Source organism: Camelus ferus, chromosome 10 (genome assembly GCF_009834535.1).
Source record: "Camelus ferus isolate YT-003-E chromosome 10, BCGSAC_Cfer_1.0, whole genome shotgun sequence".
NCBI lineage: Eukaryota > Metazoa > Chordata > Mammalia > Artiodactyla > Camelidae > Camelus > Camelus ferus.
This window is the reverse complement of record NC_045705.1, coordinates 8,744,195-8,764,309: the sequence shown is the minus strand read 5'-3', so window position 1 is coordinate 8,764,309 and position 20,115 is coordinate 8,744,195. Positions and strand designations below refer to the sequence as shown.

Sequence of the window (20,115 nt, the reverse complement as noted above, 5' to 3'; positions counted from 1 at the left end):
AGACACCAAACTGCATGAGGACAGAAGTGTCTTTGTTCTGGACCTCATTCAACTATGTCTTCATTTGGTTATCGATTCACATCCTTTAACATCCTCTGTAATAAACCAGTAATCCAGTGAGCAAACTAGTTTCCTGAGTTCTGTGAGCCACCATAGAAAATTGACTCCAAGGAGGGAGTTATGGGAACCTCTGATTTATAGCCAGTTGGTCAGAAGTACGGATCCTGTGACTGGCATCTGATGTGGAGTGGGGTAGCCTTGTGGAACTGAGTCTTTATCTGCAATCTGATGCTATCTCCGGGTACGTAGTGTCAGAACTGAGTTGACTTGTAGGACACCCAGCAGGTGTCTGAGAACTGCTTGGTGATGTGAAGAAATCTTCCCTACCCTCTCCCCAACGCACACTTTAGAATTAAGCGCAGAATATTAAAAACCTAGAATAAGTTTTAAACAGCCAATGAGAGGTTTAATTTTCTCCTAAGCCTTACCAGTTTCCTAATATTAAAAAAAAGTCACCCCCAGTCAACAACAGGGCAAGAGGAGACAAAGGACAGAGGACTCTGAAAAAGTCAGATGCTCAAAGAATCCCACAAAGCGCCAAATTCTCCTAGTCAGAAAACTCAGGAATCTTTCCACCAAGCCTACATTTATGATTTACTCATCTATTTCAGGTTCTATCCTCAACCTTGTGATGCCTACCTGAGAGGAGAAAGGAAAGGCAGAAGCAGAGTTCTCATCCACCTCAGTCAGTTACCAGCCTCACATCCTACTCTGCTCAGAAGGCTGGACAGGGCGACGGAACGAGAAAGCCCGTGATTGTGACTCTCAAAAAATACTTCTGCTCAACTGTTACTCACTACTTGACTCCTCAAACTGTCAGCTCCCTGAAAAAACAAGAGCCTTTCTTTCTTTTTATCCCCAACAAACATTTGTGAGATAAATTACTGTGATCAGAAAAAGAAGCACCAAGTTCTGTGAAGAAGGCAATACCATAGAGGGTTAAGAGCTCCAGTTTTAGAATTAGACTCATGTGGACTCACTAACTGGGTGACTTTGGCCAAGTTCCTCGGCTTCTTGAGGTCTCAGTTTTCCCAGCTATTAAATAATGTTAATAATACTTTGGGTCAAAAATTGTTGAAAGGATAGAAAGAGGTAGTTAATGCAAATTGTTCTGGTAAGCGCCTGGATGTAGTTAGCGATGTCACGACGTCACTTGTAGTAGTGGATGAAGTGGCACTGGGGGAGCCACGGCAAATTAAATGCAAAGGCAGAGGGTGTTATTCACTTAGTCACTATCCCCTGCAGACAAACGTCAATGGAAAAATCTGGGCTGTCAACTCTTATTCACCACTGCTGCTGGCTGTAAGTGTAATATCTACCCTTTCCCAATAAAACTCCAGGACAGTAACAAATCTCTACACTCCTTGAAGCTTGTTATAATAGAATTGAACCTTTATTTATCCTTCATTCCTCCATTTATAATATAAATGTAGAAACTATAGTTTTAAAGCTGCTTTTGTCCCAAAGTTCTAGTAACTATAGTCAGTACCCCCTGGTTATTTTTGTCAGAGACTGTTCCAAAAAGTCAGTTTCATTTTTCAAAAAGCCCAATGTTGGAGGTAATCAGTTAGACTGTAAAACCATTAGAACAAATCAACTATGTAAAAGGCAAATGTAGACTAATTTATAAAACATCCATTTTCCTAAGTTTATTATAAACACCGCCAATGATACTAACAGCAGCAGTCATTTACTGGATTCGTACTCAGTGCTATCATGTATATGCATAGTTCATTTAATACTTCTAACCACTCTGGGAAGTCAGTTCTACACTGCCAATTTTGCAGCTAGGGGATCTGAAGCTTACAGAATAGTAACAGTTTACATTTTCTGGACATTTAACATGTACAGATAGTGTGCCAGGTATTTCACATGCATTTGCTCATTAAACCTCAAGCTAACCCAATGAGGTAAATGTCACCATCACCCCATCTTACAGACAAGGAGACTGAAGCTTAGAGATAGAAAGTTTAACTCGTCTGCTGGTGGGTACACAGCTAGCTGGTCAAGGAGTTGGAATTCAACCCAAGGTCTTTCTGATTTTAGACTCTGCTTTTAACATTTATACTGTGCAATTTCTACATAATTTTTATTCGGTTATTCTCAAGTACTTAAGGAGCATCTACTACGTGCCAGGCACTGCGGATACAATGATACAGTCTCTGCTCTCACCGTGTTCACAGTGCAAAGGCTCAGAGTCAGCAGGTGAGGAGCTGGTGGACCACACCAGGTCTGACTCCAGAGCCCGGGATCCTAACCACAACCACCTGCTGCAAAAAGCACCATGATAATATTTTTTTCCTTATACATAATTCAGGAAATCTTAAGTTTCATATTAATTTGGTTTACTTACATAGCCTCTTTTTACAAATGATTATTCTTACTTGAAAAAATGATCAGTCATGCCAATTTGTGAACGTTTTAAAGCACTGTAACTGGTCTCTTGTCTTCTCTACAAATAGGAGCTTTATTCCACATAATCAACGGGTAACAGAGCAGGAGTCATTACAGAATGTCTGTGAACCACTGGCAGAGTGGTTCTGAAAGAAACTGAAGTTGGAAACTGAAAAAGAAAAAAAGCTCACAAAAACCCCTATGAGTCATAGGATTCTAGACACAAAGGAGGCAACAAATAAAGACAAAACCTTTATATCTGTTCATTGTAGGCTAGGTTATTTATACAAACACTTCTGCTGAAAACAGTCCAAACTGCTACATCAAACCTTAGGGGGAAAAAAAAGAGAAAAAACAATTCTTGTGACACTGAAGAGCTGATCACACAGTAAAGAATTAACAGGCCAACATTGAAGAAAAGCTGGGACACAGAGAGGCAAGCAGAGCCCTTTTCCCTGAGGACACCTGCTGAACGGGGCAAATGTTAACAGTGGTTTTGTGGTTTTGATAGTTCTGAAGGGAGAGGGAAGGAGCGCCCACAGCCCAAGGCCTGCCCAAAGTGGGGAGTCTAGTGCATCTGATCCCCGCCCTAAGCTAGGACCCTAACAGTTAAGGAGAGCAGCAGATGTAAACAGGACTTTACAAGTACATGTCACCTGGCTGGCCCTCAAGTCATTTAAAGGTAGTGCCCCTAGAAGCCTGGAGAAACAACTATGAATCTTCTCCGGAGGATGACATCTTCGTCCAAGATCTCAAATTATTCTTACTAATAAGGTTATGGGGACAACAGATAACAAAACACGCAAGGGAACAGGTCACCATAAATGAGAACCAACAGAAATCAGAAACAGACAATAACAGAAAGAGGCCAATGACATTCTGACGCTGGGTTATTAGGCACAGAGCACAAAACAAATATCCTTACCATGCACACAAAAAAATTAAAGACGGGTTTAAAAATAACTGCAGGATATTTACAAGTATTCAAAATGACAGCATATGTAAGAACCAAAAAAGAATTTCTAAACCACCCGCCCCCTCCCCCTAAAAAAGAAACAATGGAAATTAAACATTCAGTGGACAGTTTTAGGAAGAGATGAATGAATTGGAAGACTGATCAGAAATAATCACTCAGAATGCAGCACAGAAAGCAAAACAACAGAAAATACAAGAGAGGACAGAGCGAAAAGGTCAAACATTTATTTAACTGAAGACTTGGAAGGGAAGAGAGAAAAATAGCATAGAGGTAACATGTAAAGGACAACAGCTAAGGAGTTCTAGAAATGATAAAGATATCAATTCATGAGGCCCAATAAGTCCTAAGCAGGATAAAAGAATCGCACATCGAGATTCATCGCAGTGAAACTGCAGGACACCAAAGCCGGCCCCAGCTGGAGGAAAAACAGACTTCTTTTAAAAAAAAAAAAAAAAGGCAACAAGCTTAACTAATAGCTGATTTCTTAACAACAATGGAAACCTGAAGACTCAGTCTGAGTGATTAATTCTGCACACTGGTGTCAAGGAAAGTTCACATAAAACAATAAAGCCATAATGAAGAAAGGCAGCTTGGGCTAAGGTAAAGGCAGCTAACTTACAACATCCATGCCTCTGTGTTGTATGCTAACCAAGTTTTGGTGGTTTAACATAAAAGTGTTCATATTTTATTCATTCTCCCTTTCTAACTCTGTTTTCTCTTTTTTTATATAACAAATAACATTTTACGAATGCCTACTCTGGGCCAGGCTTTTTGCTTTTAATCTTCAGAATAATCCAACATGGCTGGGATTATTTTCCCAACATACACGTAAACAAACCAGGAGAGTGAGTGACTTGTTCAAAGTCACAAAGCGTTTTACGTGTTGAACTCAGCCCAGTTCCTTTACTGTGCTGCCTTTTTTCTCTTCTCTCCTTTTGTTTTTATCTCAGACCTGCCAAGAATGCCACAGCATCCTTGCTCTAAATGGCAACAGAGACGATGTATTTCTGAAGTCAACAGTAAGGATCTCAGCTGGCCCTACTCAAGTACTGAAGAATCCTTGAATGAAAATAAGGCAAGAGAACTTCTGATAAGAAGGTTCTTTAAGAGACATTTAACGGATCTGATGTTTTTATCCTTTCTCCAGTATCATGTCTTCCAATAAATGTTGAGAACTTCCTTTGATGGAGTCACAACTCACTTCCTTCTGAGGCAGCTTACTCCATCTTAACGTTAATTGATAGGTTATTCTGTATAATGCAAAGACTCATCTACTGAGAACCAGTAGCTATGTCACTAAGTTTACCCTGCTCTGGCAACTAGCATCATGCTTAGCTACTTGTTCTGGAGGCCAGAGAATGTGGGATCAATCCAAGCTCTAGAATTTACTAGTTTTAAGATCCTAGGTGAGTTGCCTCTTTTTAAAGCCTCAGCTCTCTCTTCCGTAAAACAGAGAAAATATAAGTACCCATCCCACTGAGCTGTTGAGAGGCGTGCAGTAATTACTTTATAAATATCAGCCATTATTAGTACTACTAGTGGTTTTATTAACCTAGGGCAAATTGCTTAGCTCAATTCCCTTGTCTATAGAAGAGGGAGTAGGTGAGATTGTTCTTAAGTCTTCCAGGTCCATTTTATTGGATAATAACTTAAATCTGTGTGCAATTAGCTTTTCCCAACTATCCTCATTGGGCCAGTAGTTCTTAACACGAAGCCCATGGATGAGTGTCATGGAGGTCTCTGAACCCTTTGAAATGGGAATACAATTGCATATGGATACTTATTTAAAGACAGGAGACATAGCTTTCAGAATCCATAACTCAAAATAGATTTAAAACCACTGCCTTTGGAATTATATAAATCAAATCTTTTCAGTCTTCGACATGATAGAACTTAATTTATGTAAAGACTTGAATTTTTCCCAGATTAGATATCCCAAGTTCCTTCTACCAAATTTTTTATATTATACAGTTTCTCTTCTGAATGATCATATAATGTTGATATCCTTCATGAAATATGGTTCCAAAGATGAGCACAGTATTCTTGGCGTGATACAGCCCATCACTACAGAGGGAGAATTTCCTTGATGTAGAGAAGCACTACTTCTAATACTGTTTAAGACACCATTAGATTCAGAGAGTCAGACTGACCTGCACAACCTCACTGACCTAAGTCTTTCTTACTTAGTTGCTGCTAATGTCACCTGCTTCTCAGAACTCTTCCTGCACAGCTGTCCTTTCGGACATAAATGCAGTTTATATTTCCCCTTGATAAATTTCATCTTGTAAGATTTCATCCACCTCTCCAATCTGTCAAAAATTAACCTCAAATAAGATAACATAAATAAAATACAAACAGATACACTCTGAATGGTAGGGAGAAAAAAAATCACCACCTATTTTTAGATATATTTTCATAAATCTGACTTACAACTTCAGCTGATCTCATAAACCACAATATTAAAAAGTTTATTAAATTTTTACATTAAATTATTATTAAAATAGTGTATACAAATAGGTTCCCTTAGTTTGAGGCTAATTTTTAGACCACAATACATACACAAAACCAATTCAAAGAATCCTACCCATAATTTCCCGAACCGGAGCTCACACAGCTCCTCTATACTGACAGCAGAGATGGACAAAGGCAGGATGAGGAAAGCAAGTTAACAGTACATTAAGAAGCAGTTCCTTCTCTCTTAATCATTGTTGATGCACTGGCCAACTGCCTTTTCTGTGTCTTGGTGATCCCTCTATAAAAGGGAAATAATCAAATCTGTCTAAAATAAGAAATTATAAAAATTAACTCTTAAATCCCACCCTCTTCAATAACCCCCCTGAATGGCAAAGATCTTTCAAACTAGCATAATTTATCCTATGATTCTAACAGCCCCTTTGACTCCCCAGTGGCAGCAACAGAGACCAATCAGGTTTACTCCTGGGATTTCCTAGGTCTTCGGTGTCGGACTTTATAAGTAACTGGTAGATGATCACTTGCAGTCTATACTCACCATCTATAATAGACATGTTTCTAGACGTTGACACAGTGGCCTTTGAACTTCTGCTTTGAGTAGAAATCTCCAGACCAGTGCCTGCTGTTAGAATAATGAGCAGTCAATATATAATCCCATCAGTAGCTAGTTATTTTTTTCCCCTAAACACCACCAAAATGAAACCTAAATAAAGTTATATCACAACATAGATTATGTGTAAAATGCCAAAGATATCTAAGAAGAAACATCTAGAGTCTGACCAATCAATTTTTAGAGATTATACTTAGGCCACATTTGGTTCATGTTGTTCCAATTAAGATTTAAGGAAAATTTTTTTTTTAACATTTTTTATTGATTTATAATCATTTTACAATGTTGTGTCAAATTCCAGCGTTCAGCACAATTTTTCAGTTATTCATGGACATATACACACTCATTATCACATTTTTTTCTCTGTGAGTTATCATAACATTTTGTGTATATTTCCCTGTGCTATACAGTGTAGTCTATTCTACAATTTTGAAATCCCAGTCTATCCCTTCCCACCCTCCACCCCCCTGGTAACCACAAGTCTGTATTCTCTGTCTGTGAGTCTATTTCTGTCCTTTATTTACGCTTTGTTTTTGTTTGTCTGTTTGTTTTTGTTTTTGGTTTTTGGATTCCACATATGAGCGATCTCATATGGTATTTTTCTTTCTCTTTCTGGCTTACTTCACTTAGAATGACATTCTCCAGGAGCATCCATGTTGCTGCAAATGGCATTATGTTGTCAGTTTTTATGGCTGAGTAGTATTCCATTGTATAAACATACCACCTCTTCTTTATCCAGTCACCTGTTGATGGACATTTAGGCTGTTTCCATGTTTTGGCTATTGTAAATAGTGCTGCTATGAACATTGGGGTGCAGGTGTCATCCTGAAGTAGATTTCTTAAGGAAAAATTTTTAATTGTAAGCATAATGAAAATAATCAGCACTAGAAGGTAGGGATGTCCTTCCTTGGAGATTTGTAACTAAAATACTATTCATTTTCCCAGTTTAAAATTCCTACAGATAAATATTTAGTATAAGTAATGTTTAAATATTCCTAGAGACAGATTTTTTATAAAGCACCAGGAAGTCACTGGATGATTACCTTCTGTTATTTGGACTATTCAATGACAATCGTGTCACATTAAACACAACGATGGTAATTAATGTTAATGATTGCTTTAAGAAATCAAATTGTTTGGGAGCAATTTTCTTTTTAAACAAATTTTATGAAGCCACTTTCTAAGAATGTGGGCATTTGTATCTTACGACACTAACAAAAATAATAATTTTTATGATCTGGAGTTTTCTTCCTGCTGTCAGTGGGCATTAGCTAGCCATTTTCCTTAACAGTTTATGCTTGCTTCACTATTCCTTTGTATGTGTGAGAGTAAATGAGACATTAAATGTACCCCAAAAGTCTCTGTAAGAAACACGGTGAAATTCTTGAAAAAAAATGCATGTAAGAGCAATTAAAACTCTATGTGCATGTGGCCATTCAAAATTTATTTAAGTAAAATGTACATGTCAGAACTACGTTAAAGACTGTCTTTATGCATTATAAAAATAAATTTTTAAAGGACTGTGTACCTCAACTCTGACAGCAGGAACACAATTCTGAATTTCCCACACAACTGGCAAGCATGGATGTGTGCAAAAGACTGTACTCAGTGCTAACCTCTTCCTCTCTGAGGCCCTCCTCTCGATGTTGAACTCTGCCCTCTTCCTCCTCTCCGGCCTCTTCCGCGGCCTCTTCTTTGCTGGCTGCTGCTGTGATGCTGTCATCAGAGTCATCGGCCATCTGTTCTGCCAAATCTATACTCTTAAGGTCCTCAGCACTAAAGGCAGAGGCAGCATCCTCTGCCTGAGATCTGAGGGCCCTGGCCCGCATCATGGCCTGAGAGGGACGACAAGAGGAAATTACACATTACTGACAATGCAGCATCCTGAAAGCCATTGATCCGATCACTCAGATGAGCACTTCCTATTGTCAAACTGGCTATTATTTGCACTAATCACGCTATAAAAATGTAAAACGGTCTATGCAGATGAAAAAAAAAAAGAAAGAAAAAAATTGTACAACAGGAGAAGCTCTCTCCCTCATCAATCAAATTCAATGCCTATGATTTGTCAGATGAGTTTACCTGGAAAAATGAGACCTTTTGAAAAGGGACACCTAGAAAGATAAAATTTCACAGAATCAAAAGTTTCAGAACTGGGGTAAGAATATTGGTAACTGCCCCTAATTTAGCACCATCACTCGTAAGCGACTGCCATCATTTGAGCTACTCTGTACAATGGGCTCTTAGTAAATGACAAGAAAAAAAACTTAGAAAAAATTGCTATTACCTCTGGGTGATAAAATTTTAGGGTGCTTTTGTTTTCTTCACTATTCTTGAATATTACATATTTGCTATAATATATGTTTTCTAAAATATTACTATTTTATAATCAGAAAAACATAAGCAATAATCTCTCACAAATATACGGTAAAAAGAATTAAATAGAGCAAAGGAACTGAAAGCCTGGAAAAGAATAAAAACCTCAGGACCAAGACTTTAACAAATTTTAATTTAGTAAGAAACTGTCGAAAAGACAAGTTCGAGACTTAATGAAGTATCCTAACTTTGAAATGAACACAGACTTTTCTGATTAAAAACAGAGTAAGAGCAATGCTGCCCTGATCCTGTCCTTTAAACCAATCAAAATGTAACAAGGAGAACAAAAGTAAAACACAATACATTTTCAATAACATTAGAAAATAGCTCTACCACCCAAACATAAAACCAAACAAGAGTTACAGTAAATATTTGGCGAGGCTAAGGAAGAAAGTAGAGAAGAGTTTCAGACAGCATAGAGAGCTCCGAAACTGGTGTATCTAACCCAAGAGACCACGACAAAAGTCTCTCTTCTTGGCAGGACAAGTTCTGGGTTTAAGAATAGCAAGTGGCTAGAGTATTTCTAAGTGCTCTGTGATGGCAGGAAATAAGGAGAGACAGGGCTAAGTGAGGAGATGAGAACAAAGCAGGCAGGGCAGAAGCAGGAGTGAAGGGGGTGGTGGGAGGTGGGGGGTAATCCAGCTTCACGATGATGAACTTAGCTGCAGTGAAATAACTGAAAATTCTGACTCTCCTGACACACACGTTCCCAGATGAGGCTGACGATGAACCACTCAGCTGTCTGGTTTCAACTCTCGTATTTTATTATGCGGGTGGGGTAATTAATTAATTAATTATTTTAATGAAGGTACTGAAAATTGAGCCCAAGACCTCATGCATGTTCACCATGAGCTCTACCCTCCCCACCTCAAATCTCATACTTTAAATGAGTGTTCTTTTCATAGCACATTTAGTCCCACATTGTTCACAATTTTGTGCTTTCAATTGATTTTACTTTTAAAATGGTCTCCAGTGTAGTGCTGAGGTGCTGTCTAGTGGTTCTAAGTGCGGGAAGGCTGTGTCGTGCCTTATGGAGAAAATGCATGTTGTCAGACAAGTCTCAATCAGGCATGACTTACACAGCTGTTGGCCACAAGTTCAATGTTAATGAATCAACAATGTACAGTGAATAAAGTGTCTTTAAAGAGAAACATACATGAGAAAGGTTATGTACTGATTAGTTAAGAAGAAAGTTATAACTGGTGGCTGGCAGGAACCTCTTCCTATTTTTCCCCGAGGAGCAGTAATTCAGTATTCACTGATTCAGCATTTGCAGTGACTTTGTAAGACTTAACTACCATGAATAACAAGGCCCAGCTGTACAATTAAAAAATATATATTTTAATTGAAGTATAGTTGATTTACAATGTTGTGTTAGTTTCAGGTGCACAGCAAAGTGATTTAATTATATATATTTATATATATATATAAAATATATGTGTGTGTATATATATATATATATTCTTTTTCAGATTCTTTTCCATTATGGGTTAACAAGATATTGAATACAGTTCCTTGTGCTATACAGTAGGACTTTATTGTTTATCTATTTTATATATAGTAGTGTGTATCTGTTAATCCCAAATTCCTAATTTATCCCTCCCCCCACCCCTTTCCCCTTTGGTAACCAAAGTTTATTTTCTATATCTGTAAGTCTATTTCTGTTTTGTAAGTAAGTTCACGTCATTTTTTAGATTCTACATTTAAGTGATATATGATATTTGTCTTTGTTTGACTTACTTCACTTAATGTGATAATCTCTGGGTCCATCCATATTGCTGCAAATGGCATTATTTCATTCTTTTTTATGGCTGAGTAGTATTCCATTGTGTATATATAACACCACTTCTTTATCCAGTCACCTGTTGTTGGACATTTAGGTTGCTTCCATGTCTTCACTACCGTAAATAGGGCTGCTATGAACACTGGGGTGTGTGTATCTTTTTGAGTTAGAGTTTTCTCCAGATATATGCCCAGGAGTGGTGTTGCTGGATCATATGGTAAGTCTATTTTTAGTTTTGTAAGGAACCTCCATACTGTTTTCCATAGTGGCTGCAACAGTATAAGAGGGATCCTTTTTTGCCACACCCTTTCCAGCATTTATAATTTGTATGCTTTTTAATGATGGTCAGTCTCATTGGTGTAAGGTGATACCTCATTGTAGAAAAAATATACATATTTAAAAGAAAAAAGGAGGCCTAAATTACATAATTAATAAGACAGATCTAATTGATACATGTTAAACTCTATACTCTAAAAATAAGTAATATACTTCTTTTCAAGACTCCATGAAGTGATATATAATGGGATGCTAAGAAAAATATCAATCAATTCTAAACAGTAAAAAGAATATCATACTTTCTAATCACAATGTAATAAAATTAGAAATTAATAAATCCTGACTCCAAACTGCAACACAAAATAAAAATTGTAGACTATCTAAAAGATGATAATAAAAATACTGTGTATCAGAACATATGACACAATTAAAGAAATGAACTGTTAAATTAAAGAAATGAGAATGGAGGGAAAAGTAGATCGAAGGAAAATTAAAAGAATTATGACAAAACACTCAGCTCAATACTAAGTAATTTGGAAAATAAATGACCTAAACTGAACCAAGAAAAGATAGTCTCAACAGACTAATTAACAAAGTAAATTTTGAGAAAATTGTTAAAAGAACTAAGTTCCCTAAAAGGACCACAATCAGAACGTTTCACAGGTAAATTACACCAAATTTCAAAGAACAGATTGCACAGCTATTTCAATAGTACCAGAGCATAAGGAAAGACAGCTTCCATTTTTTTTAATAAAGCCAGCATAATATGTTACTGAAAACTGACAAAGAACTGCATACATAAAAGGAAAATTACAGCATCTTACTTATGAATATCAAAGCAAACAGAAGGAATCCAGGAGCACATGGAAAGACCAGTACAACCATTACCAGGGGGGTTCACAAAGTGATACCAAGGACAGGTCAATAATGGATATGTAATAACATAATTCGCCATATTAATAGAACACAGGCAGAAAAACCCCACATGCTTATCTTCACAGATGCCAAAAGACTCTTAATTCATTGCCCATTCTTGGTAAAACAAACAAACAAAAACCCCTCAAGAACAACTGGATACTCCTTTTACATGACAAAACCCTAACTATGCTACACAAACACACACACAATGTGTACACATTTTCACCGGAGCGCTCTTAGAAATCAGAGAAAAGACCAATGCCCTAGATAAAAAAAAAAAATTCTATGCAAAGAACATGACCAAGTGTTTCATAAAAATATAACTTGTAAACATAAAAATTGCTCAGACTCACTAGTTATAAAAGTAGTATGAATTAAAAACAACAGAAAGAAATAATTTCTTACCACTTAGACTTGTAAAGATCACAAGATACAGAAATACATTATGATGGCAAGGATGCGGGGAAATAAGCACTCCTAAAACCATCAGTTGGGCTGTAACTTCGTATAACATATTTGGAGTGATTCGGTAGAATTTAGCCAAATTTAAAACACATATGCCTTTGTGTGATTATTATTTCTCAGAATGAATTACTGTCATTGCCAAATTTTGTACTTTCCCTTTGTCTAAATACTGTGTCTTTGTTTTAGCATCTCAAACATTAAACTCAAATAGTATTTTAACTCTGCCTTTCTGTGCAATGGACTTTGGAATTCACTGCTATCTTTTTTTTTTTAATTGAAGTTTGGTTGATTAACAACGTTGTATTAGGTCCTGGTATACAGCATAGTGATTCAATTGTATGTATCTATTCTTTTTCATACTCTTTTGCATTATAGGTTATTACAAGATACTGAATATAGTTCCTTGTGCTGTACAGTAGGTCCTTGTTGTTTATCTATTTTATATAAAGTAGTTTGTATCTGCTAATCCCAAACTCCTAATTTACCCCCCACCCTTTTCCCTTTGGTAACCATAAGTTTGTTTTCTATGTCTGTGAGTCTCTTTCTGTTTTACAAATAAGTTCATTTGAACTACATTACTTCTAAGAATTTATCTCATGAGTGTAGGCTTAGAGCCAATGGCAAGACAATGTTTCCATATACACTTTTTGAGATTTTAAAATATACTACCCTAGTATTATACTTTTTCTTAATTGTGGTAAAATATACATAACATAAAAATGAATGACTGTAACCATTTTAAGTGTACATTTCAGTGGTATTAAGTACATTCACCCTGTTGTACAATGACTGCCATCATCCATCTCCACAACTTTTTCATGATCCCAAACTGAAAGTCCATACCCGTTAAACAACAACTCTTCATTTCCTGACCCCCTCAACCTCCTGGTAATCACTGTTCTACTTTCTGTCTGTATGAATTTGACTACTCCAGGCACCTCATATAAGTGGAATCACACAGTAGTTGTCCTTTTGTGTCTGGCTTACTTCTCTTAATATAATGTTTTCAAGGTTTATCCATGCTATAGTATGTTAACAGGATTTCTTTCCTTTTAAGGCTAACCAATATTCCACTGGATGTACATACCACATTCTGTTTATCCATTCACCTTTTGATAGACTTTGGACTGCTACTACCTGTTGGCTATTGTAAATAATGTTATGAACATTGGTGTACAAATATCTATTCAAGCCCCTAATTTCAGTTCTTTTTGGTAAATACATAGAAGTGGAATTTCTAGATCATATGGCAATTCTATGTGTTTTTTTTAAGGAACCATCATACTGTTTTCCACAGTAGCTTTCATATTCTCACCAGCAATGCACAAGCGTTCCCTTTTCTCCATATACTTGCTAATACTCATTACTTTCTAATTTGGGGATAATAGCCATCCAAAGGGGGTGGTACCTCATGGTTTTGATTAGGATTTCCTAATGATTAGTGATGTTGAGAATCTTTTCATGTGCTTTTTGTATACTTGCATATCTTATTTAGAGAAATATCTATTCAAGCCTTTTGTCCATTTCTAAATTGGGTTGTTTTGTTGTTGAATTTTAGGAGCTTTTTACATATTATTAATCTCTTATCAGATATATGATGCGCAAATATTTTCTCCCATTATTTGCTGCCATTATTTGTTGCCTTTTCACTCTGTTAATAGCACTTGATATTACAGTTTAAAACAGGGTATCAACCCTGCCTCAAATTCAGATAGAACATAAGAAAGAAATCAGAGGCCAGATAACTATGATCAGACTAAAATCAGACTAAGAATAGTTTTCACATTTTTAAAGGACATTTAAAAAATATTTACTATTCAGCCTTTTACTTAAATATGACTTATACTTAAAGAAAATACTTGAGAATTTTTCTATGTGAACAAAAGACACTAAAACATGTTTTTCTCTAACAGAAGGACTAATGTTTTTGTTTGTCTGTTTAAATAATTTAAGTATGATACTGGGATTCCTATTCTGAGCTAAATAATTCTGCAAAGCTGTGAATTATAGCTTGAAAAAGTTTCCAACTCCATTAGTCAAGTTCTAAATAGTATGCTGAGAATGAAAAAAGTTATAATACTCCATGGCATGCTGAAAAATTACCTAAGATCTGATTACCTGCTACAGTCTTAAAATATAGCTGAAAATCTAAATTCCAAAGTTCTCTTCTGAAAAACTCCCATATGAAATTTGTCATATCCTCTCCTAACCATCCTTGAATGAAATGTTCACTCTTACTCTTTAAAAGATTAATGAGAAACTGAGATTAGTGATTTCAAACACAAGGGATCCACTATAAAGAAATATTTCTGTAATCTGTGAGACTGAAAGGGTTAATCAAGTTGAAGTCAAATAATCCAAGAACCATGAATCACTTCCTCCTAGTATTCACTCTTTAAAGGCACTGTATATAAAATGAATACAAATGTAATAAATGTGGTAGGAGATTACTAATCTATTGCTTGCTTCCTCCTCTTGTGTTTCCAAAAATCATCACGTAAAAAAATCAAAAAAGCAGTTGATTCTATGCTTATTATGAATAGTGATTTTCACATGCTACATGATTTTTGAAGTCGTAAATTTTTAGCCATTATTGGCCTTGTATTAATGTTATTATAATATAAAGTTCTGATAGGATGAAGTATGGTTGAAAAGTCCAGACTTGGAGGTAGAAATAGGTTTAAAATTCAGTCCCACCAAGTGACCTTAAGTCTGGTCTCAGTCTCCTCATTTGTAAAATGGAAACTGAGATTAGTGTATGTAATACACATAGCAAAAATCTAATAACTACCATTTCCCTTTTCCCCTTGAAAACAGAAATGAATAAACTCAAATAGATAATCACTTCTGTTTTTCCCAATACATTTATTTAGGAGAATAACTTTGCTATTGGGAATGCTGAGTGTGAAATTTAATGGATGGTGGGAGCTTTTAGTTCTGTCATCAGTTACTGAAGGCTGTTCATGAAAAGCATGAGGTGGGAAAAAATACTGTAGCCAATACTGGAACCATTGCTGGTAACGTTACTTTATGTTGCAAAGTTTCCTGCCTTACTTACGGAGACAGTGCAAGTGCTACAAGGCACAGCCAGCTGTGAAACTCACAGCTGGACATTTAGAAGATTATCCTAGCACATTCTGTTTAGAGAAAGGTTGCCACCGGAGTTACTACACTGTTCATATTCCTACATATTCTAATAAAGTGGGACACAATCTGGGGTGGGAGGTGGGGAGAGGAGTCCCAAGACGTCAAACTCTGATAAGACAGAGAAAAGAACAAAACCTCAATACCAAAAATGTCCGTCTCCTACTATTCTCTAGGATTCCAGGTAAATGGCATGACTGCGCCAGTTAAAAATCCTAAACAGCAAGTATGGAATGTCAGATGATGAAGCAAATCAGATTTAGACTTGGAAGTTTCATTAAAAAAAAAAAAGCCTTAGAGTCTGTCTCAGTCTCTAAGGACGGTACAAAAGGATTATTTGACAACTGATTTTCTTCCTCTATCAGAATCCAAGAACTGCTTGACATTAAAGGCTGTGGTATTGACTAGTAGTCATCAGTAGATCAACTACTAAACAGGATTCCTTCGGAAGAATTCAGGGGGTAAACAGTAGATTGAGAGTCTCCATCTCCATAAGCAGGGGCTTTTCCTTTTCTTCTTAGTGTCTCAGGCCTTGATTTTTGCCTAAGGAATACGCTTAAAACAAGGCAAAAAATATTCTTTAAAAAGGCGAGGAGAAGACTCCTGTGAACTCACTTTTTATTATAGCAGAGAATATAGTGGGCTTGTAAAAGTTAATTTGAAGGATGTGTCAAATGCTTAACTCTTTACGATTCACCTGTCAGCTACAGTTCAGAAATATTTACGGAGCGGAAGTGAATTCATAGGACAATTGTACTAATTCAGTGAGGGCGAAATTTTAGGTCATAAGGTTTAACATTTTCTTTCTACATATATGTCTCCCCTACTAAACTGGGAATCTCTGGTGGACACAGACCATACCTTTCTCATATTTATATTCCTAATAAAAAGCAGAATGGCTACTTGTAACAGATACTACAAAAAAGGCTATAGGAAAGCAATCAAGATGAAAACTCAAAAGTAAATAATTGATAAAATAATTTTAAAATACTAGACAGCAATCATAAAACACCTAAGATAATTAGAAAACAGGAAAACATATTTCAATTGTGAATTCACCCAGTACCAGATAGAGGCCCCAAGTTTAAGTTAACGGTTGCCAACCTCAAGTTTCTAATCTGCAAAGAAACGGAGGAGACAGCAATGAGGGCAACTAGGTTAAGTTCAACAATTTGGAAAGGCCAGTGGACACCGTGCATTTACCTATGGTAACACTGCTAACCAGAACACTAAGTTTCTTCCTTTTTGCACAAAATAACAACAGCTCGGCGGGGTAAGATTTTATCTTATATTGGTAAGATGCTCTGATGGCAACTGGGTGTCAGTGTGATTAATAAGAGCTCTTTTTGTGTAGGCTACTACCCCCCGCACCCCCACAAACACACATGCACAAAAAATTAACTAAGTTTTAGACAAGAGCAAAAGGAAAAAAAAAAGAAAACACTGGCACACAGAGTATTTGCAGGCTGAGCTGGAAAAAAGTCAAAGGCAGCCGTCCCCAGTCAACCTCTGCTCAGTCCTGCCTCCCAGACCAAGGTTCCCGTAGACTCACCACTCTAAACAAACTTACTAGTTATTCTGATTTAACAAACTGACATACAAGCAAAGGAATTTACAGAAAAATTACCTCTCGAACTTCATCGTCTTCTTCATTAGTGTTCTTTTGTCTGCTTTCTCTGAAACGACGTACCTGGATTATAAATCACAAGCATGTTATAAACATGTCTGTCATATAAATAATAAGGTTGATTTAACAGATACTTTCCACTACAACATAAAACTTGGAAATTCAAGTATAGTCGTAACATTACACTGTGCACCAGAAATTGACACAACATGGTAAACTGACCATACTTCAATTTTAAAAAATGGGGGAAAAAATATAGTCTTGTTTCACAAGAGTAAAGAAATCATATTTTCCCAGTGACTTACATTAAAAGTTCAGAAATGTACTCTACCAAAAATTGGCCCGAAGCAAAATTATATTACCTGCTGCCAAAATGTTCCATGTCACTGAAAAACAGTCTGTTGGACCGCAGAGGAAAAAAATTATAATGTCCTATGGGTGTTTTACTTTAGTAAAATAGTTAAAAACAAAAACCCTCTCTTAAGAGGTTTGAACTATTTATCCCAATGCTCAAATCATTCTTGGGCACCTGGCTGCAAGTCATCCAGGAGGCTCTCTGACAAGGTATCTGAAATGGGTGGGCCCCTGAAGATCTATTTGGTCAATACTCAACCACCAAATGTTTGCTGTTTGCCAGCTTGGTCCTGGGACCATGAAGGGATAAAGAGCTTCTTTGTTTTTTGGCTCCTACTCGCAAAGCTCTTATAATACAGTTATGCCGCTAGAGATAAGTTCTGTTTATTTCATAATTTATTCAGCACATATTTACTGAGCCAAGCCACTACCTGCCAGGCACTACTGTAGGAACTGAGAATACAATAATAAATAGAATTGTCAAAAATTCTGCCCTCATGGAGCTTACAATCAGTGTGTGTATGTGAGCATGTGTGTGTGCGTGCATGTATGCATAAGGGAAGGCAGTCAATAAACAAAATAAGAAGTTATGCTGTATTTTAGAAGGTGTGCAGGATCAAGCTGATTTATAGCTATACAGGGGAAGCTCTGTCCTTATCTCCGAGGAGCCTCTGGCATTCTCAGGGCCACATCATTTACTGATGGTTTTTCCACCTGGATGGCTGCTTTGCCGCATTGCTGGATTACGTGACCAGAGGGGCCTCAAAGACTCCCTGGGAACTTCTGCACAGATCTTGGTTGGTGTTCATTCCCGGGTTCAGTGTGTAAATAAGGACATGAGGAACGCAGGCCTGCTATCTCCCAGATCCCTACTGCCTGCCTACACTCCTTCTCTTGCTGTACCAGTATCGGTTGCCTTTAAATAAAAACCTTAAGTGAGTATGCTCAGTGGAGTCTTATGAGTCCTTTCAAGTATGCAAACCTGTGAAATCTTTGCAAAAGGTGACAAGTGCTCGTTGAAAAATAATGCAGGAAGAGGGACAGGGAGTTGCTGAGGAGAGGCTACATCCGAATGAAAGGCCTCACTGAGAAGGTGATAAGCGAGCCAAAATTTTAAAAGGTAGGGAATGAACCTTGTAAATAACTGGGGGAAATCACTCCAACTAAAGGGAGGAATATATGCAAAGGCACTGGGGCAGAAGCATGCCTGGTATGTTCAAGAAATAGCAAGGAGGTCACTGTGGCTGGAGCAGATACGAAGGTAAAGAAGCAGCAGAAAACCAGATTGTGTAAGGCCTTAGAAGCAACCGTAAGAGTTTTTTTTAGGCAGGAGTTACTTCATCTGAAATATGTTAAGATCACCAACAGCTGAGCTAAGGATAGACTAGAGGGTGAAGGAAAAACATGGGTAGAAACAGGGAGACCAGTTTGGAGGCAACAGGAATAATCCAGGTGAGAAATGGCCATGCCTTGGACCACTGATAGTGATGAAGGTGGTGAGAAGCAGTCACGTTCTGCAGATTTTCTGAAGGTCAAGCCAAAAGGATTTCTAGAGGGTACAAGTGACAGCAAGAGAGGAGTTAAAGATAAATTCAGCAAGTGGTGCTGGGAAAGCTAGACGACTACAGGTAAGTCAATGAAATCAGAACCCTCCCTCACACCACATACAACAAATAAACTCAAAATGGTTTATAGACCTAAATACAAGATATGACATCATAAAACTCCTAGAAGAGAACATAGCCAAACATTCTCTGACATAAATCATAGCAATGTTTTCTTAGATCTGTCTCCCAAGGCAAAAGAAATAAAAGCAAAAATAAACAAATGGAGCCTAATCAAACTTAAAACTTTTACTCAGCAAAGGAAACCATCAACATCATGAGATGACCTACGAAATGGGAAAAAATATTTACAAACAATACGATCAACAAGGGGTTAATTTCCAAAATACACAAACAGCTCATACAACTCAACATCAAAAAACAAACAACCCAATCAAAACATGGGCAGAAGACTTAAGCGTCACTCGCCATCCAAGGATCAGGATTAGGTCAAGGATTAGGCCATTAGCCACTGCAGCTGCCAACCTCCAACACACCCTAAAAGGAGTTCAGGGTGCAGATCAGGAATGAGACACTCTGTGCTCTGGGAAAAACTGGCAGAACTGGCCTTTAGATATTTTCAGGAAAAAACTTTATGAACCCAATTTCTTGTATCTTCTCATACCAAGAAAGGCACTAAAATCATTAAAGGAGACAACTGCTCTGAGGCCTAGCAGCAACCTTCTACTGAGATGTGTGCCTGACTGCACGTACCCCCTTCACCAAAATCACACATATACTGACCTCCCTCCAGCCTCTTTGGAGCAGCTCCTTAGAACTATCTCAGAGGCTGTCTCTCGGGCTACAGTCCTCAGCACCGAATAAAACTGAACTCACAGCTCTTACCTCGTGTATTTTTTTTTTTTCAGTCAACGACTAACCCAACAATGATTAGATATTAAGGTCACCTGGTCCATAGTCTATATTCTTACCCACCATGCCACAAACAGCTTCAAAAGTCATGATGCCATTCGAAGTGGGGATGGTCCTGCTTTTTGTGTTTTTTTAAGGAGGTGGAGGGTAGTCTGTTTTTTGTTTTGTTTTATTGTTTTAGAC

At 37.2% G+C, this 20,115-nt stretch overlaps 1 protein-coding gene across 1 annotated transcript in view; it reads right to left on the bottom strand.

Annotated features, from left to right (window-relative positions):
- MRE11 (MRE11 homolog, double strand break repair nuclease) overlaps nucleotides 1-20,115 on the bottom strand; it is a 67,511-nt gene that overhangs the window by 15,834 nt on the left and 31,562 nt on the right. The window contains 4 exon segments of the mRNA XM_006193575.3: nucleotides 6,441-6,524; nucleotides 8,129-8,206; nucleotides 8,209-8,347; nucleotides 17,102-17,164. Coding sequence (XP_006193637.2) covers nucleotides 6,441-6,524; nucleotides 8,129-8,206; nucleotides 8,209-8,347; nucleotides 17,102-17,164 — 364 coding nt within the window.